At 45.1% G+C, this 22,268-nt stretch overlaps 1 protein-coding gene across 8 annotated transcripts in view; it reads left to right on the plus strand.

The window, feature by feature from the left end:
- Positions 1 to 22,268, plus strand: part of CUX2 (cut like homeobox 2) — a 282,488-nt gene that overhangs the window by 157,551 nt on the left and 102,669 nt on the right. For 6 of the 8 annotated variants that reach the window (XM_042911620.1, XM_042911622.1, XM_042911625.1 and 3 more), the window contains exon 2: positions 18,634 to 18,744. The exons of 1 other annotated variant lie outside the window; for it this stretch is intronic. In XM_042911620.1, coding sequence (XP_042767554.1) covers positions 18,634 to 18,744 — 111 coding nt within the window. Of the gene's footprint in view, positions 1 to 17,923; positions 18,029 to 18,633; positions 18,745 to 22,268 lie in introns of all 8 variants that reach the window. One more of the 8 variants, XM_042911623.1, reaches the window with a different exon arrangement.

Here is a 22,268-nt window from a genome sequence, read left to right on the forward strand (position 1 = left end):
AAATCTGGATTCGGGCTCTTTTGTAGAATCAGACTCTCTCACCCTCCTGGGCCCACAATCCCATGTGACACCAGCCAGAGCTGAATATTGCTGCCCATTTTCACATGCCCCCCACCCCTTCATTCCTTAATACTATCTGAGTTCTGCTGGGAACTAGTCAGCACATTTGAATGAATGAGCATTCAAATGAGAGTCTGACTTAATAGGGCAAGACCCTCAGCACCTAGGTGGTCTTGCCTGAGAGAGAGCAGAAAACCAACCTTGGTTGTGTTTGCCCTTTGAGATCCCCGCCTTCCCGTGTCCTCCCAACTCTTGAAGAAAGTCCTTTTCTCTGCCTTCTTCCCCTCCCCCACCTACTCCTGCTCCCAACCCCTTCACTTGGGATGTTCTGGACACCCTTACACAGAGGTGTTGAAATGCTCACCTTGAGCAGCCAGACTGAAGCCCAGGACACCAGACAAAACCACATGCCATCCCATGGCCAGCATCTGTAGCCACTGGTCCACGTTCCTCTCATTCAGACAAGATCTTTTTTATATTTAGTTTGAAGCTGTTCCAAAAAAGCCTCTGAAATCACCTTTAAAATTCCTCCCTCCTCCTCCTGCCCAACAACTTTTTTTTTTCCCCTCTCCTGACTGTTCCATCGCTTAAAAATGGCTTAACCAATTTGGGCTATTTTTAGAAAAATGCCTGGCATGTTGGCTGACAACCTGTATTCTAAGTTTCAACCTGATACAGAAAAGACAGAGTTTATAAACCCCAAGGGGGGAGGGGGGAAGAAATGCAGAAAACATTGCTTTAGAATAGAAATCATCTGAAACTGACCCCATGGGTCCCGGCCGGCAAGGTGTCAGGTGACACAAGGGAGGGAAACCAGCCACCTGCTCAAGATTTCAAGGGCACAGAATGGAATTTGTTCTTCCGAGCTTCCGCAAGCATTGCTGGGAAAACTGGGTGCTGCATACTGTGGATTTTAAGAGGCAAGACACACACGAGTTTGAACCCTGGTTCTGCCATACTCTGTCCTTGGGCCAGCGTAGTACCTTCTATGAGCTCTCAGTTTTGCTATCTGTGGTATGGGGATCCTAGTAACCACATCTGGTAAAATGCTGACCATGGGGCCTGACACCCAGTGACATGTCCATAAATGTCTGTTAGTGTCGTGATGGTCCAGTACTAAAATGAAGAGAGCTCCAAAAAGAAAGCTCCCATGAGCTTTATGATCATAAATGGTAGCTTTCCCTACTTCTTGATTTCTTTTGAGTTCTTAAAGACAGCTGTATTGAGGTATAGTTCATATAAAATAAAATATAAAATAAAATTCAGCTATTGTACATGTACATTTCAGTGGTTTCTAGTATTTACAGAGTTGTGCCACCATCACCACAATCCAATTTTAGAAGGTTTCCATTGCCCCCAAAAAGGTCTTTTGTGCCCTTATTGTTACTTCCTGATTCCACTCCTAGCCCCAGGACACCATGAATCTACTTTCTGTGTCTATAGATTTGCCTTTTCTGGCCTTTTCATATAAATAGGATCATACAGTATGTGGTCTCGGGGTCAGCTTTTTTCACTTAATATTGTTTCCAGTGTTCATCCATGTTATAACAGGTATGAGTACTCTGTTCTTTTTTATTGCTAAATAATATTCTGTTGTATAGATAGACCACACTTTGTTTACCATTCATCATCAGTTGATGGACAGTTGTGTTGTTTCCACTTTTTGGCTATCTTGAATAGTGCTGCTCTGAATTTGCATGTGCTTGTCTTTTGCGTGAACATGTATTTTTAATTCTCTTCGGTAGAGGAGTGAAATTACTGGGTCATACGACAAATTTATGTTTAACTCTTTAAGAGACTGCAAATTGTCTTCCAAATGCATTCGCACCAGCGGTATTTAGGCATTCCAGTTACTCCACATCCTTACCAGCATTTGTGTCTTCTTGAGATTTGAGTATGTATTTTTGGTCCCTGGTTTCACTCAGATTTTGACCTGGGAATTCTGGGAGCTGCTGGAGCTTGAAGAGATGAATGGCAGGTGGGGGTTGGGGGTGGGGGGATGGGATCCATGGGACAAAACTGCGCAGCTTAGATGTTACAAAGCAGCACTTGTCCAATAGAACTTTCTATGATAATATAAATGATGTGTATGTGAACTGTCCAATATGGTAGCCACTAGCACTTGTGTTTATTAAGCACTTGAAATATGGCTTGTTGAACTGAGGAATTGAATTTGTAATTGTATTTCATCCAAATTACTTTAGATATACCGAATTTAAATAATCACAGGAAGCAAGTGACTACCATGTTAGCACAGTTCTGGAAGTTCAAGATCATTGCTCAGTATATTTTAGGTCCTTGATGAATCTTTCTGAGAAATGGCAGCGTTCAGCTCTGTTAATCACAGATGGCTGAGATATGCATGGGGCTTGGGAGTTACATATCTGCATGTGTCCTGGAATATCATGTCTAGATAGTGCACAGTACCTCAGGATAGAGAGGAAAGTGCCAGAAGTTGCTCTGGGGATTTAGGTCAAGTATACTGTGGGATCAGGAAAAGAGCATGGATGGTCTCTGGAACCAAAAGGACCCAGGTTCAAATCCCAGCCCTGTCACTTGAACCAAGTCTGTGACCTGGGACAGGTGACCTATCCTCTCTGAGCTTCAGTTCCCTCATCTGAAAAATGGAGTATTGACATCACTTTTGAAGAACTGTTGTCATGCTCAAAGAAGAATGAATATAAATCCCCTAGCACAGTGTATGCAACTGAGTACATGCAGAAAAATATCAGCTTCTGTTATTGTTATCTTTATTCTTGTTACTCAGCCTGGTCCCCAGGTCTATGTAAATACTATTTAAGTCCTGACTCTACCTCCTCTTCCATGAAAGCTAAGATGCTAGACTGTCAGTACCACACAGGCAGTGAGTGATCTTGTACCTGGCACAGAGTAGGTGCTCAAGTGCATGTTTGATGAATGAATGAATGAATGGATGGATGACATTGGCTTTAAGTGAGCAGAATGTAAACAACATGAAGGTTCCTTGTGTTGAGGAGAAAAAAATTTTACTCTACCCTTTAAGGTTCTTCTGGCTGGTGTAAGAATCAAATTGACAGCCAGATTAACAGGAGAAAAACAAGCAAAAGTTTAATAACATGTATACTTCCTGTATACATGGGGAACACCCCGGAATACCGAGTAATTCCCTGAATATCCAAAGCCATCACCTTAAATATCTTCAGCTAAAAACAAAGATGTTGGGGGGGGGGGGGCGGGTGGGAGAGGTAGTGGTGAGGAATCAATTATGAGAGGGGAGGTGACCAGGAAAAGCTCAGTAAAGGAAAATGAACCTGTTATGCATTGCAGATTCATGTTCCTGCCTTCTCCACTGATAAGTTTCTAGAGATCGAGAGTCATCCCCCTCTTCCTGGTACTGAAACAGAGACACCCTTACAACTAGAGATTTCCCTTATAAGTGTAAATATCTCTTACAAAAGGGTAACTTGTACTCGGTTTTCAGACCTTCTCTTGTGTCTTCAGTTTCTTAAAAATAATCAGCCTAAAATAATCAATATGCCAAAGAGGCATATCGTGGGGTGGCAAAATTTGCTTCCTTGCATCTAAAAGAACACTCCCCTTCAGAAAGTGTGGCTTAGGGGCACCTGGGTGGCTCAGTCAGTTAAGCGTCCAACTTTGGCTCAGGTCATGATCTCATGGTTCATGAGTTCGAGCCCCCCGTTGGGCTCTGTGCTGACAGCCTGGAGCCTGCTTTGGATTCTGTGTCTCCCTCTCTCTCCACCCTCCCCTACTTACGTTCTCTGTCTCTCAAAAATAAATAAATGTTAAAAAAAATAAAAAAATAAAAAAAAGAAAGTGTGGCTTGACAACAGTACCAGGTTTAGTGTCAGCAGTGGCCTGTTTTGCATGAGGACAGAGATGGCTTTCCCATCCTTGGACAAGCACGTCATCTCAGCAGGAATGCACCTGCACTATAGGCCACTCTAGAATCACCCAAGGTAGGTGTGGAATGGGTGAGCTTTGGCCAGTCAGCCAGGCCAGACCCATCTCCTGCCACCAGCCCGGCAGGTTTGTCTGAGGGAACCCTCTAGTTCCATCTCATTAATCCTGAATTTTCTCCCACCCTTGCTTTTCCTTGCCTTTTCCTCCTAATTCTTATCGCTCTTTCTTTCCTGCCTCTAGGTCCCAAAGTAAGTTATTTCCATTCTTACGGAATTGTTATTTTTGTTTTGTGTGAAACATTTTGTAGTTATCAAAGCCTTTTCATATGTGTTATATTCATCTGAAGCACAAGGAAACTCAGGTAAACACTCATTCAAGAAATATCCAGGGACATCTGGCTGGCTCAGTTGGTGGATCATGCGTGGGACTCTTGGTCTCAGGGTTGTGGGTTCAAGCCCCACATTGGGTGTAGAAATTACTTAAAATAAAATCTAGAAAGAAAGAAAGAAAGAAAAAGAAAGAAAGAAAGAAAGAAAGAAAGAAAGAAAGAAAGAAAGAAAGAAAGAAAGAAAGAAAGAAATGTCCATTAAGCTTTGCTCTACGCCAAACACAGGCCTAGGTGCTGGGAATACTAAGAACAAAACAAACCAAGTTCCTGCCCTCCTAGAGCTTTTAGTCTTGGAGGCAAGGCTGATAATAAAATGTGCAAATAAGCTTATCTTTGCAAAAGATGATGTATGCTATGTGGAAGAAGAGCAAGGAGGGGGTGGATCTACTTTAAAATTTGGGGGAGTAGGTGCGGGGAGGATCCCACTGAGAAGATGTAGGAGTGGGAGGATGGGAAGGGATTGCAGATAAAGGGAACAGGCTCTTGTAAATGCCTGTGGTGGGGTAAAGTCTAGTGCACTGGAAAACTCAAAATGCCTAGAGTTGGGGAGAGATGCCCCCCCCCCCCCCCACATAAGGCCTTAAGCATTGGCTGGACTCTATAGGCCCCAGTGAGGAGTTTGTATTCTAATCTAAGTCCATGGCAGATAAGTTATGGAAGAGTTTCAAGCCAGGGAGAGAGAAGAACTGATTCACATTTTGAACAGCTCACTCCAGCTGCTGCTTGGAAATGGGACTGTAGCAGGTAAGGGTGGGAGCAGGGAGAGAAGGAAGGAGGCCCCAGAAATAGTCTAGGCGAGGGATGGTGGCAGCTTGGACGAAGGCGGCAGCGGGGGTGGTTATTATTTCTGGGCAGTTAGGGATATTTAAGATATTTGGCTGGGATTCATTTAGTATTTTTATTATCCTCATGCTACAGGTGGGGAAACTGAGGCACAGAGCGATGCAGTAACTTGCCTGGGTCAGAGCTAGCAAGTACAGCACGCAAGATCTGAACCCAGGGCTGCATGGCTGCTGCAAGGCCAGGGCTCCACACTGCTCCTTGGTACTCTTACTTCTAGGTGGCTCAGCTTGATGTCCATCCCCCATCTGTCCAGATCAAATGATGCTCACAAAGCATCGTCCCCATTTTACATATCAGGAAGTTGAGGCTCAGTCATTAGGATTTCCCAGCTAGAGAGTAGCAGAATTAGGATTCAAACCCAGACCACATTCCTAACTAGGTCTTCATCTTGGCCCAGTGCTGGGAAAATGTGTGTCCTGGGTCCTGGGCTCCTCAGGCTCTGGAAAACAAAAGTAGACAAGATAAGCAAGGAGGAGGAGGGAAAGGGGTCCACAGTCTCTAGTCTAGGACAGGCCAGTCTGTCATTCTCTAGTTTCCTCTTAGTAAATACAGTAAAAATCCGCTTCTGTACAGACGTTGTGTCTTTTGGTAGAGGGAAATTCTGTTTTGCCTCAAAGTACAGAGATAAAGTCTCCTCTGATGTGGAGAGGGAACATTTGGAGAGAAAGGTCTTATCAGTGTTGTTTTTGAAAATGGCTTTTGTGGTTTGGGGACAGAGCAGGATACCCTGTCTTGCACTGAGGGTCTGAGTTTCATCTTGGAACTTTCCCCATCAGGTCATTGCCTGCCTCATGCAGGTGTCTCTCTATCACTTTACTTATGGTGCCAAGGAGGCAGTCAGGGGTCCCTGGCGCAGTTTCAGGTAATTAAAGTCAGCTTGGTGGGAATTTCACATTAATGTTAATAATAAACATTTTAATGAAATACAGGGATGTAAAAAGAGATGTTGATTTCAAAAAGTTGTTTTTCCTCTTCCTCTCCCTCCCCTCTTTCTTCCCTTTTATACTTTCCATTCTGGAAGTGGAAGAATTGTATATTAGTACCCTACAGTTTGGTGTTGAAATAAGACCTAAACCCTGAACAGAAAGCAGCCAATTAGATTGTTTACTGAGGTGTTGGCAGTCTTGGACAGGGGATTTAGTTGAGGGGTCATCTGAATAGTAGGAGGCTTGCGGGGACACTCAGGTGATTCTGCTTACGCAGGCCCCCTTCAATCAGGACCTCCTTCCTGGAGGTGGCATCTCAAGTAAATAAATATCTTTCAATCCTAAAAAGAACAGTTACACTATATGGAATGCAGCCAAAGGATGGCTGGCCTTCAGAGATGTCCCTGGGAGTCAGGTACACCAGCAGAATGGGGGGTGGGGGGGGCAGGGTGCATTTACTTTGAACTCTGGCTCCCTCTTCCTCCTACCACCCCTACAAAATATTTTTCTTTGAAAATGTTTCCACCTTCACATTTACAAACTAGACTCCACCGGGCATTTATTAACACTAATTCCTCCCATTTGTTTAGGAAGAAATTGTATCTATAAATTTCTTCAGGTCCTCCCAGCAAGCCCTGGAGATATCTTGCCTTTATTTAACCAATGAAACAGTGGGGCAGCAGGAGATCTGGCACTTGCCAAAGTCAACAGCAAGTTAGGGGATGAGCCAGTGTAGGGCCCAAGGATTCCTGGTGTGAATTACTCCTAACCATGCCCAGCTGCCCCCATTTGAGCACTCTCTCCCTCTATCTTGCTTTCAGCCCCCCAGTTGCTGAGTAGCATCAATTCCTTTCCAATAAGTCCTGAAAATCCATCACCTCTCTCTCCTATCCATTGTCCCCACTCATCCTTGCCTACCTGGCAGGTGACAGAAGTTGGTGTATCTGCTCTCCCAGCCCGCAGTCTCTTTCTCCTGCCAGTGTGGCTTTCCAGACTTGCTCGAAGCAAGTGCCCTCCTCTGCTTCAACAGTTTTCTCTTGTTCCTAATTGCTTTTTCTAATATCATGGCTTTCCAACCACAGTTCCCATTAGGCCGTAATATGCTTCCAGGTGGTCCCCATCACAGTCTGGGTTTTCCATGCTCCACACCTTTGCCCATGGGTCTTCCTCCTAAGGTGCCTTCCCCCAGATGCCAGCACCCAGGATCTGTTAGCTGCAGCTTTCTCCAATGCGCTTCCCTTAGGATACCTGTGCTTTTGTGTGCCTGTCGTCTTCCACCACTGAGCTGCGTGAGGCTCCTAGAACCCCACCTAGCGTACAACAGGCCCTCAATAAAGGCTTCCTTCTCCGCCTGGATTAAATACACCTGTCATGGGGTGCTTGGGTGGCTCAGTCGGTTAAGTGTCCGACTTCGGCTCAGGTCACGATCTCACAGTTCGTGGGTTCGAGACCCGCATCAGGCTCTTTGCTGAACGCTTGCTCAGAGCCTGGAGCCCAGTTCAGATTCTGTGTCTCCTTTTCTGTCTCTGCCTCTCCTCCGCTGGCGCGCTCTCTCACTCTGTCTCTCAAAAATAAATAAATGTAAAAAAAAAAAGAAAAATTAAATACACCTATCATCATCTTAGCACTGTACATCAGTGAATTTTTCCAGAGCTTTCTTTTTTTTTTTAATGTTTATTTATTTTGAGAGCACACACAAGTTGGGGAAGGGCAGAGAGACCGGGAGAGAGAGAAGCCCAAGCAGAGAGAGAGAAGCCCTGAGCCTGACCCAGGGCTTGATCTCATGGTTCATGAGATCATGACCCAAGTCAAAGCCAAGAGTCAGATGCTTAGCAGACTGAACCCCTTTCCAGAGCTTTCTAAGGTTCCCACAGACCTTTCTACACCCAGTACACCCCCACTTCAAAAGAGAGGCTGCTCAGAAAAATGAATTTGAGAATGATTTTGAAAATGGCACAGACTTTAGAGGAGGTACCATGGTTTGGAAAGAGAGTTTCAGGTTCGAGACCCAGCTTTGCTTTTGCCTGACAGTGATGAGAGACATCATTCTTTGAGACTTGTTTTCCCCATCTGCAGGAGACAAGCTGAACAAAGACATGAAAAATGACACCACATGGTAAGCACTTAGTTCCTGTGGTGTGATGAGTCATCACCACTATGGCCAGTAGCAAGTGCCTGGCACATAGTAGGTGCTCCATAAACACTTGACTGAATGAAGGAATGAATGAATGATTACTTGATGTGATTCCCCCTTTTTAAGAGAAGAGGGTAGAGCACAAAGATCAGCTGTCTGGCCACCTCACCCAACCGGACCAGCTGTGTTAGGCCTAAGAAAGGGGCCCTAGGGGTCCCTGACTCTTGACCTGATACCCGCCAGAGTGACGACTACTTTATTTTCCTGGTGCTGTGAGGTTTTACATTCTGAGAACTCCGGAATATAAAGCAGCAATCAAGGGCAGAAGGAAGTGATCGGATGTGGCTCCCGGTTCGTGGCAAGATAATCAGGTATTTGATTGGCATCCTCTCTTAAGGACAGCCACCTCCAGGTCCTGCCTGCTACAAGAGCTGGCTTGTTTTCCTGCCTGATGTTTAGGAGTGGGGGTGGGGCCCTGGAGGTGGGGCAGGGCACTGAGTAGGGGACAACTATAGGGGGGAGGGTGTTGGGGCCCAGAGTTGGCCAGCCCATCTTTCATTTGTTCATTTATGTGTACATTCATTTATTCAACAAATATTGAGCACCTACAATGAGCTGAGCATTGAGGATCCATCTGTGACCCAAACAGACAAAGGTTGTGTCCTTCTGGAGCTGACATCGGAGGGGGGTGGGCATTGGAAACAGGCAATAAACAAATAGAGAAGTAAGTACATAAACGTGTCGATAACAAGTGGCATGGAAAAAAATAAGCAGAGAGAGGGACAGGTGAAGTAAGAAGAAGATGCTTGCTATTTTGAATAGTATAATGAGACAGGTGAGAAGGTGATATAAGAACCTAGACCAGAGGAGGCAAAGGAAAGAACCATGTGGGATTCTGAAAAAAAATGGCATTGGGGGCAGAAGGAACAGCCAGTGCAAAGACCCTGTGGCAGGAATGTGTTTGATGTGTTGAAGAGCCAGCAAGGACCCCATGTGGCTGGAGTAGAGTGAGCAAAGCAGAAATAGAAGGAAGTGAGACTGAGATGAATCATATGGAGCCATGATGTTATGGTGAGCACTTTGGTCTTGGCTCCGATTTGGTGGGAGCAATGGAAAAGTTTTGAGCAGAGGAGGGCCAGGATATGACTTAGATTTAACAGCATTCCTATGGCTGCTGGATGGGGAAGGGACTGAGGATGACAGTATGGAGCCCAGTGAGAAGGCTTCTTTGGTCACCCAGGCAGGCAATGATAATGTCCAGGTCCAGGGTGACAGCAGTAGAGAAGATGAGAAATGGTTAGATCAAGCTGACAGGATTTGCTGATGAGAGCAACATCCCCACTCCAGCCCTGGGCCTCATCCCGATACCAGGGCATGGAAAGTTGCCACTCCCTTGGCGCCTTAGGGCTGGCATTGGCTCCAGCCCAAGTAACACCCTAGGCCGCTGAGCACCCAACCCTTCCAGGCACTTCTTGCAGCCTAGACCCCCTGCCAACCACAAGCCTTTCATACTGCCTGCCCCACCAAGAAGGAGTGAATGCCATGACTCCATTTAACAGTGGTAAACCTAGATGCACAGAGGCCAAGGGTCTGCCCAAGCTCACAGAGCCAGTAGGCTAGAATGTCCGAACTTGAACCCACTCTGCCTGCCAAATGTCACTTGTTGGCCTGACTCCAAGTAAAAGCAAATTGCCACCTGGATTTTCTAGAAGCCAGAGCTGTGAGAACTGCTAGGAGGGCCTGATGGACTGCAGTCATAATTGTCTGTGCTCCCTATGTGACCCATCACTCCATGCGGGCAGGATCTGGGTCTGGCTTGTCCTAGGCAGTGTTGTAGGTGTTTAAATAATAGTTGAGTGAATGAGTACAAAGGGATGGATGGATGAATGGATGGATGGATGGATGGATGGATGGATGGATGGATGGACGGACGAACAGATGGATGGAGAGACTGATTAGGCCCAACCAGACTTCTGGTCTTCAGGCCACTTGAGTCCTTATTGACGACAGACAGGTCAGAGAAAGTTTGCCTTCTCAGTATCTGGAGGAAAGAATCCAGAAAGACATAAGTTCAAGTCCCCATGATGCCACTTCCCAGCCATGTGACCTTGGATGAGAGGCTTTGTCTCTCTGCAGGTACTATGTGTAAAATGGCACCTTTCATCATAGACCATTCGTTTGCTCTCCCAACAGATGTTTCTAGAGGATCCACTGTGTGCCAAGCACCATTGGGAGAATTAAATGAAATTTTGTGTGCCAATTAGCATTGACCTCGTATATGTATAGTAAGCCGTCTGTTGGGCAGTTATTATATTATTGTTATCACTGCACTGGGAGTTTACTAAGAAGTGTTGGCAGCCTCACCCACACACCCAGGCCTCGAGGTTTGGCCACATTCTCCTTAATGGGCTCTTTGACCTGAATATGAACTGTCTATCACCCCCAGCCCAGCTGATGGAATGCAGTAAAGCTAGCTTGGCTGGGAACTGTTTCTCTTAGGCACCACCCCTTGCCCCAGCCTCGGATAATTGGCCCGATACATCTTGGCATCTGAAATTTACATACGGCGCAGGGAGTGATGGATGGCTCTGGTAACCGGGCTGTCTCTCAGCTGCGGCTCAGTTATCCATCTCAGCGGGCTGCAGAGCCATCTGTCTTGTCTCCTTGTTCATGGCAGGCCAGCATGTACCCTCCATCCCAGGTCATCCCGCAGCGCCTCCCGGAGCTGGCCTCTGAGGCCCCTCTGAAGGCAGCACTCCCACCATACCCCCACAGCATCCCCTGAAACCTTTGTGTTCAACGTGAGACTCTGATGGCCAAGCTCTAAATAACTCCATGGACCAGAGATGCAGAATGAGACATTTGGCATGCACAAAGAGGGTCCCGCCTTGCTTCTGCCACAGAGGACTTCTCATACTTATATCTGCTAACAGTCATTCATTCACAAATGTTTACTGAGTGCCTACTATGCACCTGGCACTAGGCTAGACCCCCTGGCTATGGCTGTGAACAACACAGGCACAGTCCCCACCCTAAGGGACTGGCATTCCATTGGAGGGTGTGAACGCTGAAGATCCTAGACATTCTGCCAAGCACTTCACCCACTTGCAATCTGGTTCTCAAAGGATCTTTATAATAACCCTATGGGCACAAATTTTTGTCCCCATTTTACAGACACAGAAACTAAGTTTGAGTCATTTGTCCAAGGCCACACTGCTAGGGAAGTGTCAAAGCCAGATTTGGATGTAGGTCTGTGGTCTCTAAACCGTGTCATTGTTTCCCAGATAGACCAGGCTCTTTCAGAGCTTCTGACATAGCATTGTTTCATTCACTCATTCATTTGACCAACAAACATTTCTAGAGTACCTACTATGTATCAGGAACTGTTCATGGAGTTTTCATTATCACAAATAAAATAAGTAAATGAAATACAGTGTGTCTGATAGTGATACATTTTAAGAAGAATAAAACTAAAGACAGGAATAGGGAGACCAGTTAGGAGATTATTGCAACAATCCCATTCCCTCTGCCTGGGATGCTTAGCTTCTATCTGACACACTCATCCCTCTGGACCCAGGTCAAATGCTCCCATCTTGGTGACCTGTCCCCCAAGTTATAGGAAGTCACCTTGTCTCTGTGTTCCCACTGTACTTTATTCATACTTCTTATATTTTACTTAGGCACACAGTGTTGGAATTGACCTGTCTTCTCCACTGCACTGTGAACTCTTCAAGGACAGGGACTGTGTTGGTTGGTTACTGTATACCAGTACCTGGCACTGTACCTGCCACAGAATTGTGGCTGAGTAATTTGTTGGCTGAATAATTGGATTGGAGTGGATGGATGATTAATTAGATGGATTTTGGATGGATAAGTGGATAAATGGATAGGTGATTGGATGGATGTGGGATAAAGGGTTTCCATCTTAGGTAATACCTACTGGGTACTGGCAGCCCCTGCCCAAGTTGAGAACCATTAGAAGAGATAGATAAAACTCTACCTCTCCCTTACCCCATTAGTTTCCATACCCCTCAGGCAATACAGGATATATAAGGGTTTCACTCATCTAAGCCTACATTGGAGGTAATGTCTCAACATGATGGTCTTTGTCCCCTTTTACCAGAATTATTTATGTCCTAGCTTGTTTACTTTGGTTTCTGAGCTCTTGTAGGATGCAGGCCATATCTGATTCATTGTTGCCCTCCCCTTATCCAATGCCTAGCACACTGGAGATCATGGATGGATGACGGACAGGGGAGTGGATGGATGAGGGTCCAACGTCTCTAATTGGATCTCCCTACAGTAAAGAGAAAGCAGAGTTCCATGTGTGTTTTGAGGGTAGTTGGTGACTGTATTACAAGTCGTAACCACTGCTCATCCTGGTTTTCCAGGCCTGGCCTAGAATTTCAACCATCACTTCAGCCATATATCCTTATAAGAGATAATGTACATAAAGTACTTCATACACTCCATAAATATTAAAATAAATATACTAATAGGAACTCATAAATGTTAGCTATGAGCTCTTGTTTTCTATAAGGACCTTCTGTGTAAGATTTCATTTTAAGACAGGTTCTAAGGCTTTAAAAAATAAAATCTGATAATGTTTTATCATATATTTTCTGACAGGGAAAATACCAGAAAAGATTAGCAGAGGCACAGTGGAGATGCCTGGACTTGGAAGGGAAGGTCCATGAAGCCCTCCTGGAAGGGGGGACATTTAAGCTGAGACAAATTGATGAGTAAGATCAGCACAAAGAATGAGATCATCTGAGCAGAGGGAATGAAGTCTGTGGGGCCGTAGAGTTGGGAAACCCTGGGGCATTTGGATTCCTGCAAGGAATTCAGTCTGGCTGGGAAGGAAAGGAGAGCAGAAGATGGGAGGGGCTGACAGGGACCCAGTGACACCTGAGGTCCTCACTTCCTTAATCCCTGATCCCCAACAATAACTGCATTCTTTTTAGAAGGTCTCTTTTTGGAGTTGGTTTTGGGGGGGCATGTCTGAGTGTGGGGTTGTCTTTGGAGCTGAGAAGAGTGTGCACATATGATGAGGGAACTGACATGCATATACACATGTGATCTCTTATGTGTTTCCCCTGTGAGAACATAGCATCTAGTCGGGAGCTGTGTATGTAGTTGACACTTTAGGATCAGGTGTTAAATTTCAAAACCAAGTATTCTTGTAAGATTCCCCTTCCCTCTTTCATGAAGAACATGGGTTAACTGAGAATGTTCAACCTGCCTCCCTGTAGATAACCACAGTTTTCCTTCCCTACCCCAGACCCACCACCCTTCTCCCTGAGGAAATGCAACCTCTTATGCAGCTGTGTGACTTGGGCAGGTAGTCTAGGCTGTGTTTCAGTTTCCTCGTCTTTAAAATGGCAGAATCGGGGGCACGTGGATGGCTCAGTCGGTTAAGCATCTGACTCTTGATTTGGGCTCAGGTCATGATCTCATGGTTCGCGAGTTCAAGCCCCATGTCGGGCTCTGCACTGACAGCGCAGAGCCTGCTTGAGATTCTCCCTCTCCCTCTCTCTCTGCCCCTCCCCTTCCTGCTTTCTGTCTCTCTCTCAAAATAAATAAATAAAGTTTAAAAAAAATTTAAATGGCAGAGTCAGATTCAATTGATTTTTGCTAAAGTGTGGTACATACACTTACTGATGGACATGAGATGATTGTAAGCAATAAGTAGACCTGACTTTAGAAGGATCAACTCATGTCAGGAGGAACAGTTATTCCTTCTCAGTGCTCCTCCATCCCTTCTCCTTCTAACAAGAAGAAAGTCAGCCTGGTGCTACACTCCTTTTAACACCTCTCTAATATTTGGTGGTCTCCTTTTATAACAAAGAAAAATAGCAATGCTTTATTTTCATTGTAGTTTATTTCAGTGGATACCATCTGTTTATGACCTAGGATTCTCTAGTGATAAAAAATTTTCCTTTTCAAATGCACTTATTCAGGTTAAAAAGAAGGGGAGGAAGTCTTCATGAAGGTCAAGAACAGGCAAATTTTATCTGTGATGCTAGGATCAGAATAATGGCCACCTTTAGGCTGTACTCAAAAAGAGGAGGTACCAGGGATCCTTCAAAGGTGCTAGGAACATGAACATTCTATATCTTGATCTGGGCAGTGGTTGCAAGGTGTAAAAATTCAGTCTTAAAATTGAACTTAAAGCTATACATACCTCAATCAAAAAGAAAGAAATAGTCAATTTGAAGATAAATATTAAATAAATAGTGATTCATGTGGAATATCAATATGGCAAATGCATGCCAGAGGGGTATGTATGATTGAAGTTTGGACAGTGATGGACTGGACAACCTCAAAGTTTCCTTCTGGTTCATACATTCTGAGACTCTGAGTGCTTTGGAGGTCTAAGTCTCACGTTTGTCCAGCATACTGGAGTGCAGACCCTCTCAGAGCTAGGGGCACTCGCCAGGCAATGGACACAGTGGGCTGGTGGTTTCCATCTTCCCCAGAAGAGCCCTTCCTCCCCAACCCAGCTTCTTCCTGCTGTGCCTCGTCCTGGGTGCAGCTCAATCCCCACTTCCTTTTTCTCTGCGCATTGGCCCGAGCCTCAGCTGCATCCATCATCTGCTTCAAGCTCATTAAAATTATTTCTTTTTAGTTGCAAATGGGCTGTTTATGATGATCATTATTTGAATGGTCTGCGCCGGGCTCCGGGCTGTCTGTCTGCTGCTGATGGCAGGTTAATCAGATGAGTCTCCTCCCGGCCTGGGCCTGGTCCAAAGTCTGGGGCTGTGTTAATCATGGCTCCCCTAGGGCTGGGGGCTGAGGGCCAGCGGGGGGAGAGGAACCGAGTTCTGCTTGATCATCAAAGGAGAGGCCCTGCTAGCTGTGTATGTGTGCAGTGGCTCAGACACTCGTTTCTAAAATTCACCTTTAGACCAATGCTGGCTTATGTTTACGGGAGTTTTTCCTGTCCCTTCAAAATAAATATAGTGCTGTGAGCCTTTTTATTTTAGGTGTATTTATTTTAAAAAGACTCTTGTTGATTCTGTTGTTGGCCCTCTTGCTGTGTTAATGTTCAAATATCCCATCTTTTAGGGTGAGAGGGGGGTTGTTTTTAATGTTTTTCTTTTTTTTTTTTTTTTTTTTTTTTTTATTTTTTAATATATGAAATTTACTGTCAAATTGGTTTCCATACAACACCCAGTGCTCATCCCAAAAGGTGCCCTCCTCAATACCCATCACCCACCCTGCCCTCCCTCTGATGCTAAGTGAAATAAGCCATACAGAGAAAGACAGATACCATATGGTTTCACTCTTATGTGGATCCTTTAATGTTTTTCTTTGATGCAGTGAAACTTGGCCATACTCTGTTGGTCCTTTATTTATTTGTTTATTTATTTTTGGTGAGATTTTTATTGACCTGTGAAATCCAGAACTCTTAGAATCACTGATCTAGCAGGATGTTTTCTGAGCTCTCAGTTTATCTAAAAAAAGCAGAATAGTATCAACCAGTATGTCTTGAACACTTGGTACTGTGCTTGATGGTTTATACAGCTATAGCATTTAAAACAAGCTCCCTGAATATCCCCCAGCCAGTGGGGAAGTGGAGCAGAAGCCCTATGAAGAGCCAGGCATTACAATTTTGCCTTTATTATCCACCAAGGGGATAATCCACACCTGAACTATTAGAATTGACTGTAATTTATTTCTTAGTCCCTGCTTGAATCACCTAGTAGACACATTAATGTGCTTGTTACATGAGATAATGTATGTAAGGAGCTTAGCATGGTGCCTGACACATGTAAGCACCCAATGAATGGTAATTATGATTATTATTTACTATTATTATTGTTATTGATGATGTTGTTGGTAGTGAGCTTACCAAGGAAATGTGGCGAGAATTCAGGGTTGAACGATGAGCATGGAAGCAGGCAAAGTTGAGAAGAACACGGATATTGTTTGTTCTTCTAGGGCTCAACAGGACACCATGAGCTGGGCTTGCAGTAGGGCTGGGCCTGGGGGTTTGCCGATGTTCCTTGGCCTGGTCTTGCCTCTGCTGTGTCTGCAGTAGAGAGATTTACACCCACCAGCTGCCTAGGAGGTTGTGGTGAAGGGCCCCAGTGCAGTCACACAGCATAATTATCTGGTAGAACACGTCAAGTCATTGGACTTATCCTGCTGTGAAATTTCTTCTCAGAGCCTGGATTTCATGTTTTAACTGAGGAGTCCAAGTCCAGCACCAACCAGGTATATTGGTTGCTGTGGTGTGGTGTGGGGAGGGGCAGTGTCCCAGAGATTAGAACACAGTGTCAGATACATGATAATCCAAAATCAAGTGATGTCAACACAAGTCACAGCTCTGCTTGTCCTACAGCAATGTAAAAATCCCATATTTGTCTTCAAGACAGATGAGAAAACCTAAAGAAAACTGAGAACATTCTGTCCACCTGGCTGCACCACTTGGTTGGATTTTATCTACATTTGATCAGTCCTTTTCCTACAAACACAGACTTCTCTCTGGTCACTCAATATTTTGATTGTGTTTGATTGTGTTTTCTTTATTGGAAACTATGATTATTTTAAAATAATGATAAATCAGAAGTCTCCCTTTTTTCTTCTGTCACTTTGGTAGACTGTCAGAAACTGTTTCTGTTTCTGTCTCTCCTAATGATACCTTCTTTCTCACCTGACTCAAAATTCCATGAAGTGTTTGTACTGGAAGTCCCAGTGCCTTTAAGTTGATGTACCTAGTGCTGTGGCAATGGATTGACTTCAGCACCTTGGAGAGCACCGCATTTCCGATTCCTTTGCCCCTCTATTTTAATCTCTGCTTTTATGCCTTGACCTTCTCTCTTCTAGTCCCATGGTTTTCCAACGAGGTTAGACATTTCTCCAGAAATAGAAATTCCCTTGCCAATTTCTCCCTAAGGCATCATAGGCAGAGACAGTTATGCTGGGCTTAGGGTAGGCTCTCCAGCCTCCAATGGGTATGAGGTTTATGGTGCTATGGTGAACTGCTATAGAGCAGATTTACCGACTCAGACATGATATAAGACAATTACCATGCATTTCGTCTCTTACAGGGAAAAGGATTTGCAGCGGGTTAATAGTACTTTTATTTCATTATCTAATGGTAAAAGTGTTTCATTGTGTGTGCAAGATGAATGCATATTAGCGATGACAAATGGGGTCTTTCAACACGGTGCCGGGCCTCATCATACATATGTTAGATTAAAGAGTTCACCCTAGAAATACACTCTTGCATCTGCGTGTGTGTTTTTAATAAATCTGATTGCAGAAATTTATTGCATCACCGGATTTAGGAAATTATGGGGCTTGATTGCTGCAAATATAATCGGGTGATATATACAGAAATGCTCCTCGAGTTATGGTCCAGAAAAAAAGCCCATCTCGGGATGGTGCAAGAAAGCAGCAGACCACATAAACAGCATTTCTTGAATTATGCAAATGAAATCCATGACAACTCATGGTGAATTGTACTCCCCTTGTGAAACTGCCACCGTTAAAGTGAAGAAAGCGGAGAGAGGGGTGATCAAATATACATGTACGACCAGCAGACATTGTCTGTGATGTGTGTAAGCTGGGGTGGCCCCTCCTTCCATCCCTCACTCTCTTTTTTTTTCCTGAATGGTACATCCTGTAAAAACCTGGTCTGGCTCCTTCATTGCACATAAGCAGCCAAGGCACCTTCCAATCCATTTCTTCTGAATCCGGGAGTCTTCAGTGAAATATTTCTTATACTTGAAGTGAACCTTAAATGATTTACTGCAGGATACACAAAAGGTCAGCTTGCTTCTTATTGGCACCTTCATTTTTCCAAAATCTACTGAAATTAAAAAGCCATCTATATCTTAAAAGGCGTATTTATGAACCCTTAAGTGTAAGTAAGTCATAGTTGGAACAGTTCCCACCTCTGATATATGAAAGCTGTCGACAGCACTTTCTTACACTATAATATGCCCATACAATATGCCGCACTTTACTATTTTGACACGGTTTGGAGATGTTTTCTACAGTTACTGACAAGCTTATGCCATCACTCCTTTGGAAATTTAAGAGGTGGGGCAGGGGGGTTGGGGAGAGGTATAAAAAAAAATAGCTCCACCCAACTTTATGGGAGATTATTGATCTTCCGATGAGCAAAAAAAAGCTGTCCTGGATTTTTTTCAGTTACATCCCCAGTTTTGTAAATTATTCATTTGTGCCAGGAGTCAATATCCTGTCTTTTCTCAGCTTTGTAAATTAAGAAAACTTGTTCAGAATGCTGTTTTGTATGATGATTAAAAAGGAAGAGGAGGGGGAAAAATCTTTTTCTTTTCTCTCTCTCTGTCTCTCTGTCTCTCTCTCTCTCTCTCTCTCTCTCTTTTTTTTTTTTTTTATTGTTTCAGAAGGAGCTTAATTCCGTCGCTTCCGAGCTGTCTGCACGGCAGGAGGAGAGTGAACATTCTCATAAACATTTAATTGAACTCCGCCGGGAATTTAAGAAAAATGTACCTGAGGTACAGTATATTTGCCGTTATAGAATTAACTCAGTAGGAATGCAGAGTTTTCCCTGTTCAAACTATATTTTGGAAACTGTAGACATAAGTGACTAACAAGAAAAGAAGCTAATTAGCCACGAAGAAAAAATTACAGCCCCCAACCTTTGGGTGTTTCTTGCTCTAGTGGTGCTCAGCGGTGCTGTCTAAAGTGAGGGCACGTTGCTTCTCCATTGAAGTTACTCTTTCTGAGGTTCTCTAAAACATCCATCCCCCCCCCCCCCCGCCCACATTCATATCTAGTCAAACACCTGGCCTTGACAGCAAAGACAGTGTCTCTAGGGTTCTTGATTTTATTTTACTTTTCCATTGGTGTCTGGGAGAGGACAGCTATAGGCTTCCCTACCCTCTCTGGGCCTTCCCTCAATCTCCTCTGAAACTGCCTCCCACTGACATAAACAGGCCTCATCCTCCCCCTTCACCTCTTGCCTTGTAGCTCCACCCATCTGCTCTGCCTTTCCCAGCTGACTCGAAGTGGTCCAGATAATGACAAGTCCCCTCCCCCCACCCCCCATACCATAAGGCCCCCCCAAGGGAAGAGACTAGAATGGACTTGTTTTTGTTCTTTGCAGGGGTGAATGTGTTAATTCTTTTACTTTCTCTATCAGGCCTCCTGTTGCCGCTCACATTTAAAAAAAAAAAAAGATGGAATAAACACGATAGGAAAAATAAGGCCTTCTGATTGCATATAATGTCATCAAGGATATGACACATCAGAGCCACTATGGGAAACAGAGACCTGACTGCCCCCAAAGCCAGTTGTGCTTCTCTGTGTCCTCAGAGATTAATAGTTGACCTCTATGTCCTAACCTACTCAAGTGGCCTGGATCTTGGAGGAGGGTTGGGCAGCAGCTGGCAATTCTGGAAGTATCAGACCTGGAGATATTGATCCCAGTCTGCCTGTTAGAATCACCCAGGAGTTCTCTTGCCACCTTGCTGATGGAGGAGGGGGCCATGGAGAGATGGAGAAGAGGCAGGCCTACCCAGGAATCGGGCTACATGAGCACAGAGGGTTCAGGTCTTCTAGCTGTGAAATCTTCCTCACACAAGTCATAAGTATGTTCGGTTCTTCAAAGCAAGAAGAAGAAGTAGGCTGCAGCTAGAACCTGCCCATGGAGCGATTAGGGAAGGAATCTTAGGTTTGAGAGCTGAGGGAGGGTGCTCCAGGAGAAGGGGCAGCAATCTCAGATCCGAGTGTCTCCCATGTTGCGGCTTCAGAAGGCCAAGTCAAGTCCTTGGTTTGACTCCTGGAGCTAAGAAGGCATAGGTAATGCTGAGCATCCTTTGTTTCCCTCTAAGAACAGATAGCGGCTTATTATTTAAACTGATTTTCTGCCTAGAAAGAGGATACCAGAAGCTTCACCTCTGACTCTCCATTCTGTGGGAAGCAGAGATGAAATGGCCCTAGATCTTCCCAGCCCTACATGCTTTCTCTCCGGTCAGCACAAACCCTCCATCTCATCCTCCTCCCCGGGGGCCACATGGGAGCCCCCCGGGTGATGAGGGAAATCCAGGCCAGGTTTTAAGCCTTGGAGTTCGGCTTACATAATTTCAATACTGCATAATTATGCAATTATGTAATTAGAAGGAATAAGTTTCCATTCCTATTATAGTCGCGCCTCTGAAAATTCTCATTTTTGGAACTAGTCTCTCCTGATGGGGAGAGTCATGCCAAGGCTTTATTTAAGAACGTCATCTGGCTGGTGCCCAACTCACCTCCTGCTGGTGCCTATGCTCAGCTTCCCCCCCTAAGGGTGAAGCATACAGGACAAGGAGCTTCTAGAAATGGTCAGCATTGGCCCAAAGTTGGCCCTCAGATTTGAATCCCTTAAACTCTCTCAAGTGTGCCGACAGCTGGTTTGGGTTGTCTGTTGACCTGCATTCAGATGATAGCTGAGCCACTCGTGCACTGTGAGACTTGAGCAAGCCAGCCCCTCTCAGCGCCTTGGTCTCCCCTTCTGGAAATTCAGGGGACTGGAGAGATGGTTTCTGAGGCCCCTTCCAGCACTAATGTTTCCTGAACCTGGACCAGAGGTTTCCTACTGGTATGTTTTATTTGGTCTGTAAACTCAAGTTTTACAGTAAGTTTACCAACGTTTAACATCTCAGAAGATTTCACTCAAAACCTCAAATTTCTAGTACCTTTTGAGATTCTTTGGTAGATCTGGTCACACAGAGGCTCATGCCCACATGGCAGTCACCAGCTGGAGCTGAGCAACTGCCACCCCCATCACACAGTGCTTGAGTTCTCCCAAGATTTGCCACGGGACCTCCCAGCCTGCCTCCCTCATGTCCACTTCCCCCTGGCCTCTGTGGACATTTGAGTTCACAACCTGCGACCTAGGTTTTTGTGCATTTCCTTTTCCATGGCTCAGCCCATGCACCCCATAGTTCCTTGCGATCAAATCCGCTAGATAAATTCACATGAACTCTGTGTGCTTCCTGAAGATCCCCAGCATGCCATCACTATATCACTGGCTCTGAGGAGCCCTGGGAAACACCCGATCAGTGAGGAGGGGTACCCAGGACCCAGAAGAGAGAGAATTTCCAGGGACAGTAGCACAACCTTATTTTGTAATTAAGGGATTTATTCTTCACCTAAACTTAAGTATCTTGTGCCCACGTCTTCCTTTCCACTTCTCCCCACTGCCCCTCTCTCCCCCACACTCTTGAGCCCTTCACATCTCCTCCTTCCATGGGAGTTTCTTGTGGGCCATGGCTGACAGCAGTCATGGAATCACCAGTGGGTCTCAGAGGAAACTGAAGCATTTAGGGTTGGAATCTTGCAACACTAGGTTCTAAAAGGCCTCCCTCTTATGTCCTGGGGAGAACTCACAGGAGCCAAGCAGGGAAGACCTTGGGGCTGGGAACCTCAAGGTCGTTTGTGAAAGACAGGAAATTGGGGTCCAGAAGTAGGATGCTCCCTTCTGAAGATAGCCCACTGCCATAAAGTTTATTAAACATTCACAGAGCCCTTCCTCTGATCTGGGCACCATGGAGGTGCCCCTGCCAAGTTCCCAAAAGCTGCACATTCTGGTGAGGAGGGAGAGACAAGTACAGAAGTTATGTTGCTAAAATGCAAAGTGAAGTGTTTGCCGGAGAGGGGCAGTTGGGTGAGGGGAAGCAGAGATGGCCACCTGGAAGAGACAGCCCTGAGCAAATGCTTCAAGGACAGAGGTTTTTATGAAGAGACTTCAGTGACATGGTGCTGGGTGTGGAGAGTTGAGGCCACCTCTCCATCCCCCCCCCCGCCAATCCCCCACTCCAAAGAGTGTCACATGATGCACCACCAATCCCCATGAGTGCTTTGCATAAAAGAGTATTCCACGATCAGATCTATTTGGGAAATGCTATTTCCTTCCCCCTCTTCCAGAAATGCACAAGGTGCATTATACTAAAGGTTCCAAAAAGTCTTTCAGGGAAGAAACTTGATGTTGGACTTTCTTTCCCAGTCTGATTTGGCTTGGCACCGTGTGTGTGTGTGT

The sequence above is a fragment of the Panthera leo genome, chromosome D3 (genome assembly GCF_018350215.1).
Source record: "Panthera leo isolate Ple1 chromosome D3, P.leo_Ple1_pat1.1, whole genome shotgun sequence".
Taxonomy (NCBI): Eukaryota; Metazoa; Chordata; class Mammalia; order Carnivora; family Felidae; genus Panthera; species Panthera leo.